General features: G+C 27.3%; 6 protein-coding genes across 16 annotated transcripts; 3 read left to right on the top strand and 3 right to left on the bottom strand.

Annotated features, from left to right (window-relative positions):
* Window positions 1–717: 717 nt before the first annotated feature.
* On the bottom strand, window positions 718–9656 carry Vinc (vinculin). Of its 8 annotated transcripts, none has more exons than XM_076624798.1 (19): window positions 9509–9654; window positions 9356–9421; window positions 7994–8101; window positions 7767–7912; window positions 7381–7657; window positions 7094–7294; window positions 6774–7014; window positions 6454–6686; window positions 5785–6151; window positions 5285–5713; window positions 5095–5186; window positions 4929–5022; window positions 4556–4600; window positions 4089–4208; window positions 3845–3916; window positions 3043–3167; window positions 2729–2968; window positions 2558–2648; window positions 718–1188 (listed from the first exon to the last, which is right to left on the bottom strand). In XM_076624798.1, exons 1-19 carry the CDS (start codon window positions 9518–9520, stop codon window positions 1019–1021), a joined length of 3129 nt encoding a protein of 1042 aa, XP_076480913.1. In that variant the 5' UTR covers window positions 9521–9654; the 3' UTR covers window positions 718–1018. The 8 variants fall into 8 exon arrangements, with proteins under 8 accessions (XP_076480913.1, XP_076480912.1, XP_076480917.1 ...); XM_076624797.1 differs by lacking the exon at window positions 718–1188 and adding an exon at window positions 1212–2399 and having other exon boundaries at window positions 9509–9656; XM_076624802.1 differs by lacking the exon at window positions 718–1188 and adding exons at window positions 1212–2399; window positions 8885–9249 and having other exon boundaries at window positions 9356–9653.
* A 355-nt stretch (window positions 9657–10011) lies between these two features.
* On the top strand, window positions 10012–11226 carry LOC117157294 (ATP synthase subunit C lysine N-methyltransferase). The gene is made up of 5 exons (XM_033335258.2): window positions 10012–10130; window positions 10239–10340; window positions 10419–10591; window positions 10668–10856; window positions 10927–11226. Exons 1-5 carry the CDS (start codon window positions 10127–10129, stop codon window positions 11080–11082), a joined length of 624 nt encoding a protein of 207 aa, XP_033191149.1. The 5' UTR covers window positions 10012–10126; the 3' UTR covers window positions 11083–11226.
* Window positions 11227–11655: 429 nt separating this feature from the next.
* Window positions 11656–16323, bottom strand: LOC117157291 (sodium-coupled neutral amino acid transporter 9 homolog). Its single transcript, XM_076624811.1, has 11 exons — window positions 15772–16323; window positions 15430–15641; window positions 15127–15295; window positions 14749–14807; window positions 12947–13104; window positions 12709–12873; window positions 12588–12641; window positions 12344–12523; window positions 12063–12257; window positions 11879–11983; window positions 11656–11796 (listed from the first exon to the last, which is right to left on the bottom strand). Exons 2-10 carry the CDS (start codon window positions 15594–15596, stop codon window positions 11883–11885), a joined length of 1248 nt encoding a protein of 415 aa, XP_076480926.1. The 5' UTR covers window positions 15597–15641; window positions 15772–16323; the 3' UTR covers window positions 11656–11796; window positions 11879–11882.
* On the top strand, window positions 13671–22879 carry Pgm1 (phosphoglucose mutase 1). Of its 4 annotated transcripts, XM_076624805.1 has the most exons (9): window positions 13671–14057; window positions 14212–14370; window positions 17397–17676; window positions 17804–18242; window positions 18313–18515; window positions 18590–18791; window positions 18875–19067; window positions 19160–19343; window positions 19428–22879. In XM_076624805.1, exons 3-9 carry the CDS (start codon window positions 17428–17430, stop codon window positions 19650–19652), a joined length of 1695 nt encoding a protein of 564 aa, XP_076480920.1. In that variant the 5' UTR covers window positions 13671–14057; window positions 14212–14370; window positions 17397–17427; the 3' UTR covers window positions 19653–22879. The 4 variants fall into 4 exon arrangements, with proteins under 4 accessions (XP_076480920.1, XP_033191144.1, XP_076480921.1 ...); XM_033335253.2 differs by lacking the exon at window positions 14212–14370; XM_076624806.1 differs by lacking the exons at window positions 13671–14057; window positions 14212–14370 and adding an exon at window positions 16349–16367.
* A 127-nt stretch (window positions 22880–23006) lies between these two features.
* Window positions 23007–23841, top strand: LOC117157298 (uncharacterized). The gene is made up of 2 exons (XM_076624814.1): window positions 23007–23406; window positions 23526–23841. Exons 1-2 carry the CDS (start codon window positions 23008–23010, stop codon window positions 23772–23774), a joined length of 648 nt encoding a protein of 215 aa, XP_076480929.1. The 5' UTR covers window position 23007; the 3' UTR covers window positions 23775–23841.
* Window positions 23794–24899, bottom strand: LOC117157295 (U3 small nucleolar ribonucleoprotein IMP3). Its single transcript, XM_033335259.2, has 4 exons — window positions 24724–24899; window positions 24324–24638; window positions 24148–24220; window positions 23794–24062 (listed from the first exon to the last, which is right to left on the bottom strand). Exons 1-4 carry the CDS (start codon window positions 24897–24899, stop codon window positions 24039–24041), a joined length of 588 nt encoding a protein of 195 aa, XP_033191150.1. The 3' UTR covers window positions 23794–24038.
* Window positions 24900–24909: the final 10 nt, after the last annotated feature.

Here is a 24909-nt window from a genome sequence, read left to right as displayed (position 1 = left end):
GACGTGGCGACTAACGTGTTAAAAAGGATGATTAGGTAAAACTTACAAAAATAGATTTCCTTGTTATAGGTAGTATTGCATGTAAGATTTTCTACGTGTATATTGTGGTAAATAGCACCTATTAAAATTATATTCGCGCATTTTCACTTTGTAAAAATACATCATACTATCATCATACTAGAATTAATATGGCATTTCAATGAATGTAGACAAAAATTTGTTTTCTTATTAATTGTGCTGATTTTAGGCTGACAGATGTATGTATGTATAGGTGTGAGTGTGCGCGTATGAGCGCGTATGGAAGTACACTTATTGCTAGTATACACAAAAATATATAGCAAATTGATAATTTGTATAAGGCATAAGCTCTATCATCTCTATATTACTTTCCTATTCTGTGATTCTTAATGAAACTATATAAGAGAGATAGACTCTGAAAATTGTTAATTAAGCATTCTCTTCAATATATCATCTGAAAATACTTTTCGATTATATTTTTTAACGATTGAGATATGTTTCTCAATCCGAAAGAAATATTTTTTTAATATTAATCACTAGCTCGTTTGTTATGTTATAAACTATAACTTCTATATTATGAATACAGCATTTGTCAGTACATTTAGAAGTATAAATTATACAATTATAGATTTATATTATTGAACATTTTGGGGAATATCATTCAAACATCTAAAATGGATTTGATTATATAAAACTGTATAAATTTAAAGATTATATATATATTTTTCTTATTCACAATTATTACAAAAATTAACAATTACCTAACTTTTTAAAATATATAGTGCTTATTTCTGAAAATCCATCATAAATAAAAATACTCAGTACCTTTCGGATTCTATTATGTATTTCACTGTTAAAATCAATTTTAAAAATTTGGATGTTATTCCTCGTTAGAACACTTTTTCATGACATATATTGTGGAATCAGTCAAAATGTATCTAATATTTAAGAAGTCTTACCCATCTGTTACATTTTATTTTCATTATAGCAATTTTTTTTCTTAGTACTGATACCAAGGCTGTCGTCGCACCCAGCGTAATTTCATACCAGATGCGGTACGAATCTTTATACTGGCACATTCTGCAGCACGAACAGTTTCTTTTACGCTTTGCATAAGATTTTGAGCATTTCCAACTAACATGTCTGTTGCTTCCTGATCTTCTTCTGTACCTACAGTTTAGATGTGAATTAGATATTAAATAAACTTAAAACATTGAAAATAAAAAAAAAATCAGTTTTTAACATTACCAGACAGAAGAAAGTAACAAAAGTTAAAATAGAATAAAACATTTACACCAAAATATTTAATTAAAAAAGAGATAGTATTTGTGCTAATTTGGTCTAAGTTTGTTCCACAAAAGTTTTAAAAGGAATGTGTTAAAAAATAAAAGTATTCACTTCTACTACATATTAAAATCTATAAAATATGTACTACATTACTTAATTAATGTACATACAATACTGAAATATAATAATGAAATAACTTATGAGCAACTTTAATGTAATGAAAATTCAGTTCTTAACATATATGTGATGCGTGCTATAAAAAAATTTTTGTTTGCAATTGTAATAAGGAATGTGTGAGAATATAATAATTGAATAATATTATACATAATGAATTTATCATTTATGTTGGAAAATACATGCAAATATATGAATAATAGATGCTAATATTAGCATATAAAAATAGTGTATGTACGTGTTCATACACACACATGTAATAGAAAAGAAACAAGAAAACGTGTAAAAACAAAGAAATATCATGCTAAAAAGATGAAGTATGTAAAATGTATATAACAATATTAAGATAAGATGAATGATACAAATAGAAAGTAGGAACTTTAGACTAATTTAAATTAATATTAACAGTTTACAATCATGAACTGTATTATATGTATTATATGTATATGAAGTATGTATATCTTTTAGAGTACAATGTTGCTTTTTAAATATACACAACATTAATATCCACGTATTAACTTTTTTAACTATATTTTCTATGCTAACTTATACTTATTTCATTAACTTACTGCAGCCAATCAATTCGTCTACATCGTGATGAGTAAGGGCATATCAAACACATCAATAATTAAATTGAAAATTAGAAAATTAAAAAATTAAATTATACATTTTATAATTCGTTGGGTAAGTACATTTTTTTTATATGTTCTTTTAACGTTCCTAAATTTTATGTAATAAATTCTTTCATAGTATACTCTGGGGAAGACTAAAATATGCATGCATTGTAATGCAAATGCAAAACTGTGAAATATTCAAACAGTTAAATAAAAGAAACTCTAAAGAGAATGATAAAAACATCAAGCATAATTTATCAACATTTTTACCATAAAGCATCAACTCTTCCCAGGTGGGGAGCGTCTCTATGTATGAAAAATGTCATTAATAGCTGTTTTCATTAAGTGATTCTTTAAAATATAGAACTCCCCCAAATTCTATGACTTTTTATTAATATTCTATTCTCAGATAATTAAAATATGTTTTATTATATATAGAAAATTAAACAATTTGTATAGCGTACCTTGTGCACCTAGCATTGTAGCTTTCACTGTAGATAATATTTTTAATTGTGTACCTATAGTAGGTATTCGTTCACAAACTTGAAGGAGATTCTATAAAACAAATTTACGAAAAATATTAATTTTAGCTGTATAACATAATATAAATCGTAATAGATAAATTATATACATACAGTACGAATACGTTTGTCGGTACATTCTCTAGCTAATTCCTTAGCTAAACGAGTTACTTCCTGAGAAGCTTCTGCAATGGCCTTAGCACATGCGATCAGATCCCGTTTATTACCACCTTCTCCTCTAACTAAACCTGATAATCGACCCATCAAAATAGCCATTTTCTTTGCAGCAGCAATAATTTCATTGTCTTTGCTTGACCATTGTCGTACTTCTTGGTGTAAGCCATGAGCAGCCATCTGAAATTTTACTAAAATGATACGTCGATCTTGCATTTTTGAGAATAAAGAATTAAAACATAAATTGAATATACCATTATAGGCTGATTAGGCTGCGGTGCGTGCATAAACATTTCATCCTCATCATCCGTTTCCGGTGGTGGAGGTCGTGGAGGCGGAATATCTCCACCAGGCAGAGGTGGACGCGGTGGGACGACTTCTGTGTAAATTATAATAATTTATGTAAGAATGATAAGTTTTCTCAAATAATAAATTCTTTGACAATACAACCATTGTGCACTTAATATACATAAAAACAATGCACATTTCATAATTACCATCATTATTACCATAATCATAGTAGTAGCCTACTATTCCACGTAGCATTAAAGATATAAACACATATTAATTTAAAATTATATATTAATGTCATATGATCATAGTAAAACATGCACCAATAAACAAGACAACTATGCAATGCATTAAAAGAAAAATTAACACTTATATTAACTATTTAAAACAATGAATGCAATTGTTAGTATAGAGAAATGAAAAGTAAATTTGTTAACTGAAGAAATATCATGAAAATTGTAAAAAACAATAAACTATTTGATACAATGATTTTTTTTAGATATTTGTTAGTATACATATATTTATAAAATTCAACGAAAATAAGTTCAATGCGCTATTATTTTTTCAGTAAATAAAAGATTTTTTTCTATTTTTACTTAAAATTACGTATGTTTTATTTCTTTAAACCTCATTGTTAAAAAGATGCTATACAAAATAATATATATTCAATTTCATTATACACATGCTTTGCTCCCATGGATAAACAGAATTTTGAGCACTAGACACTTGCAATTTCAGTCCTCAAAAATACTAATTTTGAATTACCTCCATCGTGAACTGATTTTTCTAACTCGTTGTCAGAAGCCAGTTCTTGATATAGGAGATCAGGGTTATCTCCTGATAAAAAAAAAGTAATTACTTCTATGTCTTGACTTTCAAGAACAAATGCTTTGGAAATTCATATATCTATTTCCATTTTGAAGCAAGATATTTAAAAATACTATATAAGAAGAAAAAAGAATCAAAAAATATATTCTTGTTTGATTTCTTTTCAAATAATGGTAAATACCTTCACGTGCCCACTTTGGTAATGGGCTGATAGAGCGATGTTGAGGTTTATTTGTGTTTAAATTGGAGCTGACGACACATAAATTGCTTGGCGATGGTTGATTTCTTAAAGGTTCACCAACTAGCATTTAAATAAATGTTTAAAAATATTCTCATTTTTTATTAAAATTATAAAATAAAATATTATACTGAGATATCCTATTTCTCTTAAACAGATACCATGTGTCTCATTAAATATTAATATTAAGTTATAAAATGAATGTAGTATTACACATGATATTCTTGATTTATTAATACTGTTCAGTTATGCGTATCTAATGAAGTCATAAAAGCAGTATTTAATTAATATAATAATAATAATTTAATTTAGATATAATAATATAACTAACATAATAAATATAATAATATAATAAATAATATAAAGATAATTAATCATGCATAAATTATCTTTATGCAGGTGTATAGTACCTTTGTCTATGAAGTAATTATATTGACGGCTTGGCAATTGTTTTTCTGGAAGAAATATGTTAAGAACTTTTGTGTTACAATAAAGCAAATGTTTGAACTTTGCCTAAGAAAATATGTTATAACAAGCGAATTTTATTTATCTCGTTGAATAATTAAATATAACTGTTGGAGAATTATAAGTGGATAGAAAAATGAGATAAATGACTTAAGGTAAATGTTTTAAATACTAACTTAAAGCATGAGTAAATATACTATGAAGATAAAACTATAAGAAAACATAAATTTGTTAAGTGACTAAATCGAGTACCTATTTCCAAAGTCCCATTTTTACAAAACATGAAAGAATATATGCAAAAAAATTTTATACACTTACCATCATTAAGATGTAATTGCGATACCTCTGGTGGGGGTATTAGATCTGGTTGAATTATGATAGCTTTACGGACTTGTCCAACATTAGACAAAAGCTACAATAGATAACAATAAATAAGTTGATTACAACAATGATTAAAACTTGATTCATGTTTTATACTACTCACTGCGCGGTTACTTTCTCTCCAACGAGAAACTGCATTACTATCGTTAATATTAATCGCAACTAACTTTGCATCTTGGACCATCGGAGCAACACCTAAATAGAAGTATTTTTTATTAAGTTTAGATAGTAATTAAATATATTTAAAAGAATTTAATTAAATAATTCATGTGATATTATTGTGTATCATTTACTATTTTGGAGAATGTCTGTAGCTTGATTCACTCTTTGAATGAACGCAGGATCCTCGCTATTATCACTTTCTTGTTTTGCCACAAGTATTACTCTGTTAGCCAATCTAGCAATGGCAGCTGTATTGTCAACCATTTTTTGTGGATGACTTTTTGCTATAGCTTCCTCACATAGGAACGAATGCTTTTGCATTTGTTCTTCAGAAGTTCTAATGAAATCTCCACTATCAGTTGCTTCATCGCATAATGCACGTGCTCTCTGCATTGTTTCTGCATATTGCTGTCGCAAATTTTCAAAATGTTCATCCGCAGCTTTACTGTCCGGATAAGTCATTCGAATTCGTCCAGCATTAATTAATTGTGGTGTTAAAGATTCAACTTGCGAAGCACTTGCAGTTAACGCTTCCGCCAATTTTTTGTTACCTCCACTACCTAAGATTTAAATAAATTCTATTATATGAGTAAAACAATGATAGGACTACAATAATAATATATCCACATACCACCAGCAGCCACCATTCTGGCTGTTTTTGCTGCCCTATTGGAAAATGTTTGAAGAGCATGGGTTTTATCATTGAAATTTTGGTCACGACCTAAAGTGCCTTCCGGAGCTAATACAGCGTCTGTAAATTGTTTTAAAGGCGTCGTTATATCGATGAAATCTTCGACTACTCTCGACACAACGGCTTGTTGTATTCTATTTTTCAGTTCATACAGCTTATGCGACAATTGACGAGCGATTTCTTGGGCACGAGGTGTGTTCCCTTGACCATGAGCGCATAAATCTCCAAGTTGATGAGAGAGATTGTCAACTTCATCGCAAAGTTGTAGAATTTCTGCTTTATGTATTCCTGGTAGACCTTCGGCAACCTAGTGTTTAGAACATAAATCAACTAATAAACATGAAAAAGGTTAGAAGTTCGTCGCATATATAAATATTGTGATACCAACAGTATAATTAAATTAAGTTTTTATTATTAGCATTTAGAAGGAATACTCAAATTGCACACGTAACTTACGCTTGCTACGTGTTGCTGATTCTTCCCATTTGCGGCATTTAAATTATTAAAATTAAATGATAAACTTCTAGATTCATATAGTTATAACATGCCCATACATTCTATAGCAAAAAGAAAGAAAAAACAGTAGAATATAATATTTTATTTATGTACCTTTTTTCCTTCGTGTATAATTAAAGCTATAGCTCTCTGACCAAGTCCTTTATCATCATGTTGTGGATTAAGAAGCCATTTATTCGCTTGTTCTAGACGACCTGCAACTGTGTGAGCAGTTTGCGTGGTACCAGATTTATCAGCAGCTTCTATAGCAGAGGCAATAGCATTGCGAAGTTCATTTGTTTTTTCTTTTATACCACGCGCTAAAGCTTCCGCTTGCGGTGTAGTTCCTTTGAAAATAAAAATATCATAAGGAATCAGTACAAAAAATTCACAAAACACATTTTATACCCAGATATAAGTATGTTTATATAAACCTTTTTCATTCTGTCTTAATTCACAAAGTGCATTGGTCATAGTAACAATTTGTGAAGTTAATTTTTGCAATGGTTCTGCCTGTGAAGGCGGGAGATATCTTTCTGCCAATCGTTGTGCTTGTTCAACTATTTGACGAAGACTCTTTTCCCCTACTCCACCTCGCAAAGCAAGTCCGTCATCTAACCAATCATAAGCAGCTCTTATCCTAGATTCTATAGCACTTTGTGCTTTCTTTAATACCTTAAAAAGAGAAATAAAGATATCAAAATATATTCAAATTTTATATACCATACTGAAGTTTTTAATAGTTGATGCACACTGTTAACTGATCAGCATCCCATTCTTCTTCATCATATGTAGTAAGTTGCAATACCCTAATAATTTCATTTAATTCATCTGACATTCTGCCAGCTAAATAGTTACGATTTTCAGCTGCTTCTTCTGCTCCTTTACTTCCTTGAGAAATAATGTGAATAAATATTTTCATAGAGCAGATGAGAATTGGTGCAAGTGTTTTTACCTATTACATATTTTAATTTATAATACTTGTTACTAACATCAATACAGTTTATATCATATATTAACATCTATTATCTCTGTACTTACTTGCTCTAAGCAGCGTACCAGAATTTCTCTATGTACTTGATGAGTTAGTTCTTTTTCACGAGCACTCACTTCTTTCGATACTTTGCTGAGACAAGGACTTAAATTTTTAAGAAAATGAACCAAATCTTCCATTGTTTCAATAACTTCTGTTACTGCCAAATAATCTAATACTCTTTTGCATTCCCTAATAATTTTACGTACTTCACTTTCATCAAAGCACAGAAGTAAGGAACTAGTTCCTTGAAGGATCCCACGTGAACCTTCTATTAACTTTTTCCTAATAAACAGATTACATTTTTATCTCAATATATTTTGTAAATATTTTTAACTTTATAAGATTATGTAACAGCAGCTCTATAACATGAATTTTGTCTTAGTTTCGATACCTAGCTGGTCCAGAATATGGGTCTTGTTTTAACATAGCTGATGCCTCTTCCAAGAGACGTGAAGCTCCTTCAACTCGTTGTAAAGCAGCAGGCATATCTTGTTTAAGCAAAGCATCATCAGAAGAATTAATTGTTTCTTTTCCTACCTATATATATCAATAAAAAATTTAAAGAAAAATGATGAAATTATTTTACTAAAGTAAATTTAGTTTAAAAGATTAACTTACCTTAACAAGATTTGCCACTGCCATACTAACTGCTTGCACAGGCCTTCCCAAATCAGGCATTGCATTTCCATCTTCAGCTTCTTCATGTAAGATGACAAGTCTCGAAACCTGCAATATACAAACATCAATAACACAAAATTTTTAGGAAATAGTTTTGAAAAATTTATCTAGGTTAATAATGTAACTTTTATAATCTTTTTATGTTTACTTCATATATTTAGGACATAAACAAACATTTGTCATATAAACACGTATTAAAAAAAGTATTTAATCTATATCTGAACAACATATAAATAAAGCTTAATTCTAAATGAAATTTCCAAATAATTATAAATATTTGTTATATATTTAAATATATCATATAATTTTAACATAAAACAATTAAATATTAAAAATTGACAATATACAATAATTCTAAAGAAAAATATATTTATTCTAAATAATTTTTGGGTACATTAGTATAATTGAAAGTATAATCTATATCGTATAATCTATATCTATAATCAATTAGTATAATCTATAGTATAGATTAGTATATAATTAGTATAGGTATAATTTATACCTATAAGTATATCTATATTTATAATCGATTACTATAATCTACAGTGTATAATCTATACCTTTAAGTATATCTATATCTATAATCGATTAGTATAATTAATAAATATATCTATATACATATTTATCTTACATTAACATTGGAGTTATCTAAATTAGCATATTCAGAAAGACAATCAATTTAGAGGACATTAGTAATTTCATATGTATAATGTGTAGGATGGTTTAATGATTGGTAGACTAGAACATGTCCTTTTTTAGAGATACAGAATGATCTTAGTTTAAATAACATGATTTTTCATATGTACTAGGATTGAATTTCATATAGCCAACCTTTTAGACCTAAAGATGAATTTAGTATCCCTGCCCTATATTTGTAGAATGATGTCATAGTTCTATATAAAGAAAGACAAGTCACTTGGCAGGTTTACCATGATAATAACATCATTCATAATAATCAATGGCATAAAATCAAAATTATAAATTTCATAACATGTATTAAATATTATGTTTTTAACAAATAATTCTAGTTTGACAGATCTTAAATTATATAAATATATTTTACAAATAGATCAGATAAAACATATGAAAAACATTTACTACATATCTTATATTATGACAAGTGAATTATTTTTAAAGATGAAATTAATGAATTCCTTTTATCGAAAATCTGTCTCCTTCTATCTTCATCCTTCTCTCTCCATTCCAAGTAAGAAATATCCATGACATTTTTGGAAACATAACAAAGTTAGTGATGATTCTATAAATATAACAATTAAAATATTGAAATATAAATATATTTACCTGCTGTGCAACAGGCTCGAGGATACTTTCTATGGTTTTTGTATGAAATACCGGCATCTTAGCTGCCTTTGTTACGAAAAAACGTAAAAATGCCGATTATTAGAACGTATGAAAAGGAAACAAATTTGCTTGAAAATTTAATGAAATAATTACACGCGAAAACATTAACAATACGTTGCAAGAACCAAACAGAACTATTTCGAGAAATAACACGAAGTAACTTATCCGACGTACTACTAGGATGAGAAAATACGTAAGTAATTATACAGTGATGAATCACGAATCACGATTCATGATCAAGAATTACGATTCTGTATACGAGAAAATTGTATCGATACAAACATAGAAATCTAGGGAATATTGCGTATTCTTGCCTTGCTTTCATCTTGATACATCACAAATTGTGAATCAGTTTGAATATTTTTGGCATGCACTTTAAATGATATGAAATTCTGATGAAATTTGAGCAGTATAACATTTAATAATAATAAAGATTTTTCTTTTTATACCAAGATCTACATAAAAATATTCCATATAAGCTATATTGGTATAAATTAAAACACTAGAATTTTATAACGTTTAAAATTCGCGCCAAATATATTGAACTTGTTTCATAACTATGTTCGTGATGTTTCAAGGTAGATACGCAATGTGTATGCAAACGTGTTTTGAGGTTAGTATTTCACTGCATGTTACAAACTGCACTGTTTGTGTATGTTACAAAGTAAATAAAGAATTTTTATATTGCTGACAACTATACAAGTATACAAAATGTGTAAGATTCATGAATTACAAATCATAAAATAAAATTTTAAGATTTGTAAATTTATTTCCAAATGTTATGTTACATTTGCAAATTTTAATTTTATGTCAATTTAATTAGCAGAGATTAATGAAATAAATGACATAATTAATAATATCAATCCATCACAAAAAATACCGCAAAAGGCATCGAAACTTGGCTTGTATCTTATTGGAATAACAGGTAGTATAATAGAAAATATATTACGAAATGTAATTATATTAACTTCCATAAATGTGATTCATTTATATTATCTCTTAGGAGGCATTGCGACAGCTATTAGTGTGATATGTATTCCATTTGTGAGTCCTGCCTTTCGCAAAATATGTTTGCCTTATGTACCAGCTACGTCTCAGCAAATAAGAAATGTATTGCAAGCTTTAGAAGGACGTACTGGTTCTTTGATTGATCTTGGAAGTGGTGATGGGCGTATAGTAAATATTGTCTTCATATTGTGTAAATATTGAATTGTTAGTAAATACAAATACAGTACTATAATTTTATAAATAGGTCTTTGCGACAGCAAAAGCAGGATTTAAAGCCCATGGAATTGAATTAAATCCTTGGTTAGTATGGTACTCTAGACTAAAAGCTTTAATCACAAGTTCATCTTTACAGACAAAATTTATAAAACAGAATTTATGGAATTATAACTTAAAAAAGTATGATAATGTTGTGTTATTTGGTGTCGATCAAATGGTAAATTTTATATATTATTTTTCATATAGCTTCTCTTGCACAATGTAATTAATGTAGTATACATTTTCAGATGAAAGATGTTGAAATAAAGTTTATTAAAGAGCTACAAGAAGATGCTGTTATAATTGCTTGTAGGTTTCCACTTCCTACTATAAGTGAAATAAAAACAATTGGTGAAGGTGTTGATACAGTTTGGATATACAAGATTTCAAAAAGTTTAAAATAGTATAATTAGATATGAATTTCAAAATATTTATAAACATTGTAAATATTGCGTAATTATAAATAAATTACTCTGTATAAATCATGATACATATCATAAGTAGATAATGACAGACTAACGAATAAATAAGCTTTTTGTTTTATAAAATTTATATGTTAATATCTATATGCATTCCTATCAATTAATTAGATATTTTACATTTATGCAACAAGCATAATTATGTTCATACACATTTTTAACTTCGTAATTATTCATTTGTTTAGCTGTATTGTAATACTAGGAATTTTTCAAATTTAAGTTTCAACATTTTTAATATTCTGCAATGAAAAATTGAGCTAATAAATTTAAAAATCCAAATATTGGAATACTTGTATGTAAAAGTGTAGAAAATATTGTCAATTTTTTTTGTTGTTTCAAAATTGCCAAGTATAATAAACTTGGTAAAGTAAAAACATAAATAAAACCACTTAAGGCACCTGTATATCGTATTATTGTACCAATATATGGTACAAACACTGCAAATAAAATGCATATAGATACCAAAATAACGTTAACTAGAATAACACAGCCTGTATTAAATGTCTTACACGTTGATGTAAGTAATTGAACACGTAACATGTACGCAAGTAACGGGTAAACGGTTAATAATTGGAAAAGAAGAACAATTCGAGCACCTACTGTTAATCCATTCCATTTTTGAAAATTATTCAACAAATTCTGTAAAAAAGATTCAATTTTACTTGTTATTTTCTTTCCTAAAAGTATTATACTTTGATGCTTAATTTAATATTTTACTTACATCTTCAATGCATGATTTGTTCAGTGGAAAACATACATAAAATACTACACCTACTATAATATAAGTTAGAGTAACCAATAGATAGGCTATTGAAAGATCTCTTCCCTGTAATTAAAAGATAAAACTTTTCAGTAGTTTAATTATATTTATGCGAAGAAGGAAGTAAAATTATTTACATTTTTACTTTGATCATGATTATTCTGCATCACAGTAATTATAATGTTGTGAATGAAAAACGACAATGCTAACATCCCAGAAAGTGCAGGAAATGAAAATTTCAACGTCCAACTTATGTTCCACTCTATTTCATTCATATTAATACCCCATGAGTACGATTTAATCAAAACAAAGGTAATTATATATATGATTGACATGGTTCCTATGACACATACAAAAAAATCATAATTTTATAAATCAAATGTGACTTAAAAAAATATTAAATCTAGAAATCATTTGTATACATACCAAGAGAATTAAATTTTGTAAAAAAGGTGGGACTATTAAAATTTAAAAACGGAAATATTAATAAACCAAGGAAAATAGGAACTGTTTTATACAGATCCCAAACTGGTCCCAAAGTATTATATGTATAATCATGAATTATTAAATTTGTGCTATTATAGATTATTCTTTTTGGGCATAGTACTAGAATTAAAATAAATAATTGACATTAATCTTTCAATATATATCATGAATAAAATATACTTACCTTCTGATGTGTATGAAATATTATCATTTGTATAGTACTGGGATACTAAACTATCTATAAAAAAAATATTCAATTTTTCTAATGAACTTTACATAAAAAGCAAAGATTTATGCACATTTACCATATATGAAATTGACAGTATTATATAAGAAATTAGACATTAGAACCCAGTAAGCTATAGTTGCACCTATTAAAACTGTAATGCTAAAAGCTTTGGCAACATATTCTGCCCACTTGTTAAGATATATCCGACATAATTGAATTACTTCTATTCCTTTTTGCCCACCTAAAACATTAAATTATTGTAAACATATTATTGTATTAGTTTCCCTAAACAAAAAGAATTAAATATTTTGTACCATAATATTTATGTACAAGTAGGAGACAATAAGCAGTATATAGACATAAACCACTCATCACAAGTATTAGAATAATACCAGGAAAGAAACCAGCCATTTGAATACCCCATGGTATTGTTAATAAGGAGGAGCCTAATATTGTGTTCCAAATTGAGAATCTATAAAGATATGAAATTATATAGTTACAAATAAATAATATTCTTTAAAGATTCCTATTAATTATTAACTTAATCTGTCATATAAAATATATAAAAAGAAAAAAACAGGTATTTAAAAGTTAAAAAATGGAAAGTTGTAGTTACAAAAAAAATTAAGAAAAATATATGTAGGTTAATGATCTAAAATTTTGTTATGATAGTGTTGGTTGTGCTTATAAATAAATTGCATAACTTTTTATTCTTTATTTAGGTTATAGTGTAGTAAATATTGTTTAAGTTAATATTGGAACTACCAATGGCTAAAATGATATATGTATATTGCCAGGAAATTTTACAGAAGATTATAAGAAAATTCCTTCTGTAAATTTATATAATTTTTGTGAATTGGTCATTTTGAGAATTTTGATAATTTTAGTATTAATGTTCAACAATATTCAATCATAGCATCTCATGTGGTTCCCTTGTTATTCTTCTTAGGTACCAGCTACGAGCATTGACCTTTCGGGTGGCCGTCTGTTGCCCAGGCAACCGACGGAGCACTAACCCCTTCTAATGTGAGTATACTGTGTAGTCGTCGTCGTCACAACCACCCGATGGTGGTCGAAACGTGAGCGACTGTTAACCATGTTAGTTTGATACTCTTTCGTTTTCATATCTTAAAATCATGCATCCGCTTTGATCTTTTACATTCTTCTTCCCTCTTTTTTGTTTATTTAAAATGGAAGAAAGGCAACATATCAATATGTATAATTTAAAGTTTCTTTGTTCTATTATGCTACTGCATTAGGTGCGTGCTTTTAAGATGTGAGAACGAACGATGGTGTATATGATTTTAAACATTAATTGAAACATTATATAAATAGTAGTGGAAATTAATATCATGAAAACAAGTTTAATATCCTTTGAGATCTTATTTTGACGAAACTTAGCGAAAGGAATTTCGATTTATATAGGTAAGTTTTCTTAATATGTAATAATAGTTTACAACAATGAAATATCTAACTTGTCAAGAATTATTTATAGAACGGATGATGTTTAAATATATTGTCCTAATTAAACATTTTTTTGTTTGCTTTCACATTTTGAGTTCATAATTTTAATTTGCAGAGCTATATTGAAGATTTAGTGAATGAAGAGAAAAGATCACAAACAATATGTAATAAAAAAGCATAAAAATGTTATTGTAAATACAAGTTACTTTTTATATGCATGTATCAAACGAGAGGTGAAAGATGATGGAAATGATATATTGCTTATAAGAAACAAGTTAGTCTTCCATGTTCAAAATGCATACAGGCATTTCTGATGCAAGATTTCATTTTTCTCTCATCATCAACCTACTAAAAATACGACTACAAAGAGATAACAAAAAATTTATGAATGTGATTAGATTTCTGAACACTGTACTAAGAGAATTGACCCAGAACCCTTTCTTGATGATAACATGATAGCTGATAATAATTTATAATTAATACTATATTATACTATTGATGCTAAATTTATTAATGCAAGAACAACATTAACAAAAATTTTCTTTTGCTGATTGATAATCATGTGAAGCATGAGATTTTAGAAACATTTTTGCATAATAGTATATCGAAAAAACATTGGATATTAAGAACTAGATATTATATTGTTACTTACATTGTGACTACAGAGCTTTGTTTTGATTTAATATCCTTGCATGTAGCTTCCTCAGCTTCCTATTGCAATAAAATTAAGATAACAATTCATTTATAATTTATTTAACATAGCTGTTCGTATTTATGTTACTATATATTTAACAAAATAAAAATGTTACAATAAGTTCTCACAACTATTTCAGTATCAGTAAAAATTTTAAGTGAGAATATGTTTGTACTAAGTAGAATTTTATGATTGCAGTAGAATTTAACTAAAGATAATGAATATTATTTCTTTCTATATTATTCTATATTATTCCTTTTATTTCAAAGTATCCAACCTTGATATAAATATTATATATTGAAACATGCAATTTTATATTGTTTGTGGTGTTCTCACCAGATCAGTATTATGGATTTCATAACATCTGTCTTGTCTTACGTTTAAGGAGGAGGAAGTGTTTAATACTAAAGGTGTAACTAAAGTATGATTTTCAGCAAGGGGTGGTGGTCTCTTTGGTACTACAGTAATGTTAGAATGGTGACTACAACTTTCTAAACTACCATACCTATGAAAAATTGACTATAATAAGCGATTATTATTAATAATAATATTAAAAATGATACTTAGCAGAAAAAGTAATGTTATTTCATTTATAATGAAAAGAAGTATTGTTAAAGGATAGTAAGAAAAAATTGGTACTTGAAATAGCTATTTGTAGGAGTGCAGTCTAAATCACTGGTTTCAGAATCTTGAAATATACTGGGTTCTATACTAGTATGAGATCCTGAAGAGAATAAAGGTGCACTTTCAGATCCACTATCATGCTGTATAATACAAGATTTCCAATCATTTTTACATCTATACATGTTATATTTAATTTATGCATATACATGCACGCCATATAAGTGGAACTATCAAAATAAAATATATGCGTTATTAACCATTTATCCTACAATTTTTAATTTTTTAAATTATTTTTCTTATTATTTATATTTTTTATTATCTTTAATTGATAATTTAATTACCATAAAAATGACTTACTTGCAACGTTTATCAGTGTGTTCAAATGTTAAATTTCACACTAAAACTTTTTGAAAATCAAATTTTGCTTATATTCGTTGTTTATAATATTATTATATTTCTGAAAATTCGTATAGGCATATTAAAAGCGTTGATTATTAATCAAAAGATGTGTTTATATTTAATTAAAAAATTTCACTTATTTTTGAGATACTATGTGATTACACTATCAATGATACAACCTATGATACAATTTATAATACAGCTTTCACAAGCGAAACTTAGGGAGAACTGTTGTTTTAAACAACTATACGTCTGTTTTGTAAAATCGCGTGCTTATATCAGGCATTCTTGACATAATAAGCTCCCTCCTCCTTATTTTTCTTCGCTAATGCTGATCATCATAATAAGTAAATCATCATCTACGCGTGCGTGTACTTTTTACTCGACTTTTCTCTCTACATTTTCGTATATTTTGAAAAAAAATTGCCGAATAACAAGATACAACGAATTTAAATGTCGTAACGTATTTGGAAAAGTAGTTCATTTCTTCTGTGATATAAAGAGCAAACTTCATTTTTGAGTTACGCAAACGTTAGGTGTATGTATGTGTGTGTGTATGTATATGTGGGTGTATATATATATCCGCTCTCTATAATTTTAATATGTAAAAAATTAAGTTTTTAAATGTTGTCTATCAACCTATTGTACCGATAGTATACTAAATAATTATTTGATAAACATAATTGTTAATTTATAGTACTCTTTGCAAGTCTATACATCAATAATTTTACGGAAATCTTAAAGCAAAAATCGCAAGATTCTAGAATTAAGATAAAAGTCATCCAGTTTTAAATATCACGCATTTAATTAATTATTATTGACACGTTAATTACCGTGGTCATCAGTAACCCACGTTACTAAATCTTTTAGAATGATTAACATAAAAGAAATTTCATAGGCCAAATAATTCTCAACAATGTAGCCGACTTGGATAATATTGCCAGAGACAAAGTACACAAATACAATATAATATTTTGTGCAAATTAAGTGTTATGGTGGTAGTATATTTTAATCTATTGTGGTTCCCAGGAAAAAATATATTATAATATAAATATATTTTATTTAATTATAATAATAAGAATATGAATAAAATTCACGTGGATCAGAATTATTAAATGAATCGTTCCTCATAAATGAGAATATTATTAAGGAAGTTTTTATGCGCTCAACTTAAACTTATTTGTTTAAGGTAATCGAGAATGATAAGGCTCGTTTAATTTAGCATTTTTACCCATTTTCCGGATTCACGTTATCCGGAAGCTACTACTAGAATCAATAAAGACATCGATATAAATTATAATCATTGAAATTATCAAATGTTTATGTTCTATTATCAATTTTATACCGTATAGAATATTAGTGTATCGCGCTTGGAAGAGCTATGTTCTTCATAAAGACAATATTATTAGCAAGTGGTAAAGCGCGGGCGCAATGTTTTAAAGATGGTTGACCCATGCCCTTGTGTGTCATTGGTAGGCAAAGTTCAGTCTGCTACCAAGCGTCGAGGACGTGTTATGAAATTCACAAATCTGATTTTTCTCTACTGTTTGGGTTCAGATACAAATAATTTCATTTTATTTCAGTGGATATCACATTAAGTGTAATATTTGAAAGATGTCAAACGCAGTGTCGAGCAAAATTGTAGAAACCCGAATATACGATGGTCAAAAGCCGGGTACGTCCGGATTGCGAAAAGCGGTGAGGGTATTTATGCAAGAACATTATACAGAAAATTTCATTCAAGCAATATTGCAAGCTCTAGAAGAACAATTGCCTGGAAGTACGTTAGTTGTTGGTGGCGATGGAAGATATTATGGAAAAGATGTGGTTAGAAAGATCATCAGGATTGCTGCAGCAAATGGAGTAATTTATTTAAACTAGATTTACATTTCGTTCATTTATATATATGCTTTTTTATTTTATTAAAAAACTATTATCTCTAATTTTATTATTTTAATTTATTATTTTAAATGACTATTTGTTGCATTAGGTAAAAAGATTAATAATTGGGCAAAATGGGATACTTTCGACTCCAGCTGTGTCTACTATAATAAGAAAATACAAAACTCTAGGAGGAATTGTTCTAACAGCATCTCACAATCCTGGTGGACCCAATGCTGACTTTGGCATTAAGTTTAACTGCGAAAATGGTGGTCCTGCTCCAGATAATGTCACAAATAAGATTTATGAGATTACTAAAGTGCTCAAGAATTATAAAATTATACCTGATATAACCATAGATATAGACAAGATACAAAGTACTACAATTCAGGTGGATGGAAATCCATTTACAATAGACATAATAGATTCTGTGAATGATTACTTAGAACATATGAAAAATATCTTTGACTTTTCTAGTATTAAAACATTATTACAAGGAAGTAACAATCGTCCTCCTTTTAAAGTTCTTATCAATTCAATGAATGGAGGTATGTAAAAGTTATATTAATAAATTTAATTCTTTGATACATTTGTTAAATAATAGTTAATAATTTCTAGTTACTGGTCCATATGTAAAACGAATATTTAGTAATGAATTAGGTGTCGATGATTCAAGTACTGTTAATGCAATTCCATTAGAAGATTTTGGTGGGCTTCATCCTGATCCAAATTTAACATATGCCAAAGATTTAGTAAATGCTATGAAAAATGGTCCATATGACTTTGGTGCTGCTTTTGATGGGGATGGAGACAGAAATATGGTAAATAAAATATTTATTCGGTATAGAAAATAACTAGCATGAAAAATGCAAATTTATGCTCAATGTCTTTGCAGATACTAGGCAAAAATGCTTTCTTTGTTACACCTTCTGATTCATTAGCTGTATTAGCTGCTAACTTAAATTCAATACCATATTTTAAAAAGACTGGTATTAAAGGATATGCTAGATCTATGCCAACAGGTGCTGCTATAGATAGAGTTGCAGCAAAAACTGGTGTTAAACTTTATGAAGTACCCACAGGCTGGAAATATTTTGGTACATATTAATTTTTGCATATGTTTTTACAGTATATTTTAAACACATAAAATTATATTTTATTAATAATGTTATGTTATTAGGTAATTTAATGGATGCTGGTCATCTATCACTTTGTGGAGAGGAAAGTTTTGGCACGGGTTCGGATCATATTCGTGAAAAAGATGGAATATGGGCCTCTCTTGCATGGCTTAGTGTAATTGCAAGTCTTGGGAAGTCTGTAGAAGATATATTATTAAATCACTGGCAGATATATGGGAGGAACTTCTTTACAAGGTATTATTTTTATTATATTGTATATGATTAATTGTTGTACTCTGTTTTGTAAATTATGTTCTAATTTTATAATTTTATACTATATGAACCAGATATGACTATGAAAATTGTGATTCTGAAGCAGCAAACAAAATGATGCAACACATTGAATCAGAAATGGAGAAACCTGGGTTTGTGGGTTCAAAATTAACATCTGAAGGGAAAACATATGTTGTAAAATTAGGTGACAATTATTCTTATATAGATCCTATTGATGGAAGCCAAGCTAATAAGCAGGTATTGTATTATGATTCTACAAATTCCACATAAAGTAACAATATATCGTGACAGTATAGGTTACTATGCAATTTTGTATAACAGGGATTAAGAATTTTATTCCAAGATGGTTCCCGTATAATTTACCGTTTATCTGGTACAGGAAGTTCTGGAGCTACTATTCGTGTGTATGTTGATAGCTATGAAGATGATACAGCATCTTTAAACAAAGATGCTCAAGACATTCTTAAACCGTTGGTTACTATTGCGTTAGAGATAAGTAAATTACGAGAATTTACTGGTCGTGATGTACCAACCGTGATTACATAATACTAATGATTCTTGATCGTTTATCGTTAACAAAGATATATAAAACAAAGAAAAAAGAGATTGTTTTACATTATAAGCAACTTAAATAAGAGAAATGTCATGCCTTGTATAATGACATTATGAATTGCAATTATTACGCAAAAGATCGTTGCATAAATACGTGAATCACAAGTTCGATAACATTTTTCCTAAAATTGTATAATATATAGATAGAATTGAAATAATATTCAGTAATATTTTTATGATTTCGATATGAAATATTCGAATATTCATCGTAGTAATGGAACTTGTTTTAATCATAAAATACTACAAAAAAAGTTTTAATGATATAATTCATAATGTCGCGCGTACAACTATTAAATATTAAATAGCTTAACAAAACACCCAATATTATAAAAATGAACGGCAGCGTATTTCATACTTTTTTATATAAAATTTTTCAAATTTTCATTTGACTATAAAAATCTTTAATATGGTTGTTATATTCAAAAATAGTTTACTAAAACAAAAATATACTTATGTGTAGAAAAATCTAAAAGAACGTATAGTCAGTAATAAATCTAAGATCACGCGTATCTTTATACGTGGAACTGTTTGCCAAAGGTGTTCAAGCATGCATAAAGATGGAAATAGTTTAACCCTTCGTTATTTGTATAATGTTGCATAAATTTATAAAAAATGTTCGCTTAATGATAATTTGTAGGTTACATTAAATATTACTTTTACAACAGAATTGTTTTATATTATAAAAAATATTAAATATATTTAGGATTGAATCTTTTTATGTGTAAAGTAATAAAGAATCTGGGTATATGACATTGTACAATTTTTATCGAGGGGTTAACAAAAAAATATAACTTCAATCGTAATTGAAAGTAGTATGTTATATTATTCATTTTTAACTATGTTTTAATTTGTTTTATGATTGTTTTTTTAATAGGATGGCGGTTGCTCGTTTTAATGAAGTAGGATTTGAAGTTTGTTATAAATTTCATAATATTGTTTTTGTAATACTATAAAATAGAAAAATGATTTCTATTATTTGGATCTAATTTATGTAAATGGAGGCACAGGATATAACAAAATTTATGTAAAATACTTTATTTAAAAACAGTTGTATCCAATATAAGTTACACGTGAAGATGTAAATAATTGTAAACTGTTAATTTTTATAATCAAACAGAACATTTATTTTCAACAAAATATATTAAAAACATGTAACTTATTTTTTATTATCTATAATTGATTTATCAAAATTCTATATTGTAAAATTCTTTCTATGTAAAAATGCTTAAAAGATACAAACATTAAATCTCAAAAGTAAATATTTTTTAAATATTTAGTTTTGTATATAAATACCAATTTCGTTCAATGAAAAATGTTATTAGCTTTTTACGTTATTGCTGTATATTTTTACTAGCCATTCTTTATATTGATAATTATTTCAAATATTGTCTAATATAATCATTTAGTTCTATCTCTTACTTATTTATATAGTGTAAACAAAATAATTATGATATACATTTTTTGTTCTATCCTTTAATTATAAAATGATATACAAATTGATAAATTAAACAAAAAGCAGGGATGCGTGTAGAAAGTGCTGTTTCAAATTTCAAATAATCATGAAAGAGATATTTTTCGATATCATGACGAATTTTGAAATTTGAAATTAACGAAATTTGAAATTATGAATATATTATTGTAGATTGAAAATTTCTGCCAATAAGGTATTCGGTACATTATAATAATATCATGTTAATGATGTGGAATAAATATAATTTTTAACAATATTGCATTAAATGGGTATATAAATGATTTTTATATAAATCTGTTTTATTTTACAATTTTGTAAAATATGCCGAATATCTTATTAAAATTAATTGATAGAATAGGATATGCCTAAAAATTTGTAAAAGTAAAATCAATAATAAGATTGTGAAAGTATAAGTGGTAAATGCGAGGAAAGTATAAAAATGTTAATTGGTACATGTAGCCAAAATTTATAACTGATACAATTAATTGAAAAGATATTATATATCTTATGATAAAAAAAGCAACGATAATTCTGTATGCGTTACTTCTATTAATGTAATATTTTCAAGTGTTTTATTTTATTTTTCTGTTTTCAAATATTATATTCGCGATGGAAACAAAAGTATGAAATCGAAAACATTGTTGAAACCTGATTCTGAAATTTTAATTTATGAAGGTATCAAATATTCATGAAAAGTGTATCATTCATCTTACGTACATTTATTCACATTTGCATATAAAGTTTTAAGTAATGGCAGTATGCAGCAATACATATTTATGGAAATGGAATGTATCCATAAAATGAAATTATGATACTGTATTGATATATTGGTGAAAATTTTGAACACATTGTAACTGCAGCACTTTTTGAGAAAATTTCAAAAAGAATTTTGTAAATAGTTGAAGGAAGAGGGAGAATACTTGGGGACCTGAGTCGACGCAACGCCCATTCTATTTCATAGTTATGTCACAGAAATATGTGAAAAGAAAAGTAATTCATTTATACTCCACATCTTTGCCATTTCATTATTAATTTGCATAGCATTGATTACTGATAATGAATAGCAATACATTAAAGTAAATAAGAAAAAGGTCTAATACAACAAAATTGAAATATAATTAACATGTAACTACCCTATCGAATATAACTGAGTTACTTTTTAGATAAAAAACTTCTCATATTTTATGATGTAACATGAATATGTAATATGGTAATGTGTCATAGAGACCAGCAATGACTGCCGATTTTAATGTAAATTAACATGTAACATGTATATCATATTGAAATACTAATTATTCATTGTAGGTATATGAATGAGTGGTTCTCCATAAACACGTGATCTTAGATTTTAAACAAGCAAAGTTATTAATTGTCAAATTATCGTATGGATTTTTTTCGTTTACTAACATCTCTTTTATTTGAAAAATTATGTAATTAATACCCATATTTTTACAAATAATACTTATTTAATCGATGATAAATAACAAACGCCAGTATAAGAGATGTTTTTAAACGGTATCTATCACTTAAAACGCGGTATATTATTTCTGTAAGTTCTGTATAATGAAATACGTGCGTTGTTCGTTGTTAAATCAAAGTTTTTTTATGGCATACTAGAACATAAACAGCCTGAACTTGAATAAAAATATGAATGTATTTGAAATTGAATAATTAAAAATTTCACAATTTATACCTTGTGATGCGATCAATATGATTTTTAATAAATCAATCTTTACTAAACGAATATATTATTATTACATAAAATTGCTTCCTTTTTAAACGTTTTCATTTCCGGTTCGATATGATTTGGGATCTAAAATGGAGAATTCTTTTAATATTATAGAAAACGAAAATGTTAACGAAAAATACTCTAGTTTTTGTTCTTCTTGCAATTCTCTCTTCCAATCTATATGTAGTATCGGAATACCATCTTTTCATGAATTAAATGATGAAAATAATATAATATCACAAATTGAAAAAGATGAAGACATTATAGAACATATCGATACGATAACTGAAGAAACTGGGAATGTAAATGAATATACGTCGGATATTAAAGAAAAAACTTTTGTTAAAAATAACAACAATCCTACTAAAAATTCGGTGATACCAATGGAACTGCATACATATAGAAAACAAGAAACTAACAATAATAATGACAACAAAACCGACTACTCTGTAACTAAAAAGATAAAATATATCGAATTATTACGTAAAGTAAATATAAATATTTATTATAGTTATAGTTATAAATATTTATTATAGTTAAATGTTTAAAATTAAAAAATAATTTAAATAATAACATAATTTCTAATAACGCAACATGCATTAATTAGGATTCTAAAAGAAAAGAGAATTATATTACCTTATCTGATGATAAAAATAAACCTTTCATATTGGCGAAAAATAATTTGGATGATAGATTTAATTGTGAAATGCCAAAAACAAAAATATTAAAACTTACAAAGAAAAATTCATCAATAAAATATGTATCATCTAGTAATGATGATTATATTATAAAAGATATTCTAGGTCATCGTAGAAAGATACTAAAAGCTATGAAATCAATATTATATCTTTGGTAAGTAATTAGTGATATACGAATATTTTCAAAGTTCTTAATTTATTGTTTCTTTTTAGTAATTACATGGATACAATGCGTGAAGTTATATTTCAAAAAATTCATATGAAACAATCTCAAAAATGTCAGAAAGCAGTTCTTAAGGACAATTAAGTTCTATAGGTATTAATTAAATGATTTATTGAACATATAATTATTTTTTACGTATGAGAATTTTAATAGTAGTTATTAGAATTAAGAAATTTTGGTTTTAATATCTTTACTAGATTTATGCCATATCAAAATCATCTCTCTGTAACAGAACAATACATAAAGTAAATGAATATGTTAAATCTAAGTAAATATAAAATATTATAAAATATGGATTTATTACTTACAGCATCATTGTATTCCAATACATGTTTCTTAATAGCAGACGTATCTACCCAAGTAACAAAATCTTCTAAATTCCTAGAAAATAATATTTACAAGAATTATTGTCACATATGTCAATTATGGGCTGATTGCTTTATTTTGTTTATTTATATTATTAAAAAATATTTATATTTAATACCTTGTTACCAGAAATGCTGGATCTTTTACAACTTCTACGCCAACTCTAACATGACCCTGTTCTATTAATTGTGTTGCAATCTTTAAATTTTGACTCATTTTATTTCGTACCATAATAACTGGCAGTCGTCTTCTGCAAAACGAACTTGCACTCACGTTTTGTGTTAGTGACAAATCCCATTTTGTATTTATAAGTCCCATTATATATAACTTTTCCAACAATAATGCACTCTGCTCTATTCGAAATGGATGATCTGCATCAATTTCTTTAATTTTTTCCCCTAATTCACGAATTTCCCGTGATAGCTTATTATACCTGAAATAATTAAAAATTTATTATTTGTTTAACGTAAGAATATAGTACAATCGTTATTTAATTAGTAATGTAACAATGGACTTACTTCGTATAATCTTCCCTTTTTTGTATTTGATAACGTTTCAAAATCTTCACTTCATGTAGATTATTATCTGCTTCCCATGATATAAAATCAACCTTTTTCAGCAACTTCTGTTCGTGATATTTTAATTTTCGTACCATGATTATTGCGATCAAGCAATTGTTATAGCTACCACGCATAGGACATCAC

This window comes from Bombus vancouverensis, chromosome 15 (assembly GCF_051014615.1).
Source record: "Bombus vancouverensis nearcticus chromosome 15, iyBomVanc1_principal, whole genome shotgun sequence".
Taxonomy (NCBI): domain Eukaryota; kingdom Metazoa; phylum Arthropoda; class Insecta; order Hymenoptera; family Apidae; genus Bombus; species Bombus vancouverensis.
Note: the sequence above shows the minus strand (reverse complement) of the source record. Positions and strands in the feature narration are given on the sequence as shown.

What these genes read in the sequence shown, in the direction of transcription:
- Vinc (XM_076624797.1), bottom strand. An exon ending in CAGTGGCAAATCTTGTTAAG is followed by an intron (nt 7,913 to 7,993) that starts GTAAGTTAATCT and finishes TGATATATATAG; the next exon opens with GTAGGAAAAGAAACAATTAA. An exon ending in AGCCTAATCAGCCTATAATG is followed by an intron (nt 2,969 to 3,042) that starts GTATATTCAATT and finishes GTAAAATTTCAG; the next exon opens with ATGGCTGCTCATGGCTTACA.
- LOC117157294 (XM_033335258.2), top strand. An exon ending in GAAGTGGTGATGGGCGTATA is followed by an intron (nt 10,592 to 10,667) that starts GTAAATATTGTC and finishes TTTTATAAATAG; the next exon opens with GTCTTTGCGACAGCAAAAGC. An exon ending in TATTTGGTGTCGATCAAATG is followed by an intron (nt 10,857 to 10,926) that starts GTAAATTTTATA and finishes ATACATTTTCAG; the next exon opens with ATGAAAGATGTTGAAATAAA.
- LOC117157291 (XM_076624811.1), bottom strand. Translation starts at nt 15,596, where the DNA reads ATGTATAGATGTAAAAATGATTGGAAATCTTGTATTATACAGCATGAT. An exon ending in CCTACAAATAGCTATTTCAA is followed by an intron (nt 15,296 to 15,429) that starts GTACCAATTTTT and finishes AATTTTTCATAG; the next exon opens with GTATGGTAGTTTAGAAAGTT. An exon ending in ACTTGTACATAAATATTATG is followed by an intron (nt 12,874 to 12,946) that starts GTACAAAATATT and finishes TTAATGTTTTAG; the next exon opens with GTGGGCAAAAAGGAATAGAA.
- Pgm1 (XM_033335253.2), top strand. Translation starts at nt 17,428, where the DNA reads ATGTCAAACGCAGTGTCGAGCAAAATTGTAGAAACCCGAATATACGAT. An exon ending in GGGATGGAGACAGAAATATG is followed by an intron (nt 18,516 to 18,589) that starts GTAAATAAAATA and finishes ATGTCTTTGCAG; the next exon opens with ATACTAGGCAAAAATGCTTT. An exon ending in GGGAGGAACTTCTTTACAAG is followed by an intron (nt 19,068 to 19,159) that starts GTATTATTTTTA and finishes TATATGAACCAG; the next exon opens with ATATGACTATGAAAATTGTG.
- LOC117157298 (XM_076624814.1), top strand. Translation starts at nt 23,008, where the DNA reads ATGGAGAATTCTTTTAATATTATAGAAAACGAAAATGTTAACGAAAAA. An exon ending in ATATCGAATTATTACGTAAA is followed by an intron (nt 23,407 to 23,525) that starts GTAAATATAAAT and finishes TGCATTAATTAG; the next exon opens with GATTCTAAAAGAAAAGAGAA.
- LOC117157295 (XM_033335259.2), bottom strand. Translation starts at nt 24,899, where the DNA reads ATGCGTGGTAGCTATAACAATTGCTTGATCGCAATAATCATGGTACGA. An exon ending in AAAAGGGAAGATTATACGAA is followed by an intron (nt 24,639 to 24,723) that starts GTAAGTCCATTG and finishes TAATTATTTCAG; the next exon opens with GTATAATAAGCTATCACGGG. An exon ending in CCAGCATTTCTGGTAACAAG is followed by an intron (nt 24,221 to 24,323) that starts GTATTAAATATA and finishes ATTATTTTCTAG; the next exon opens with GAATTTAGAAGATTTTGTTA.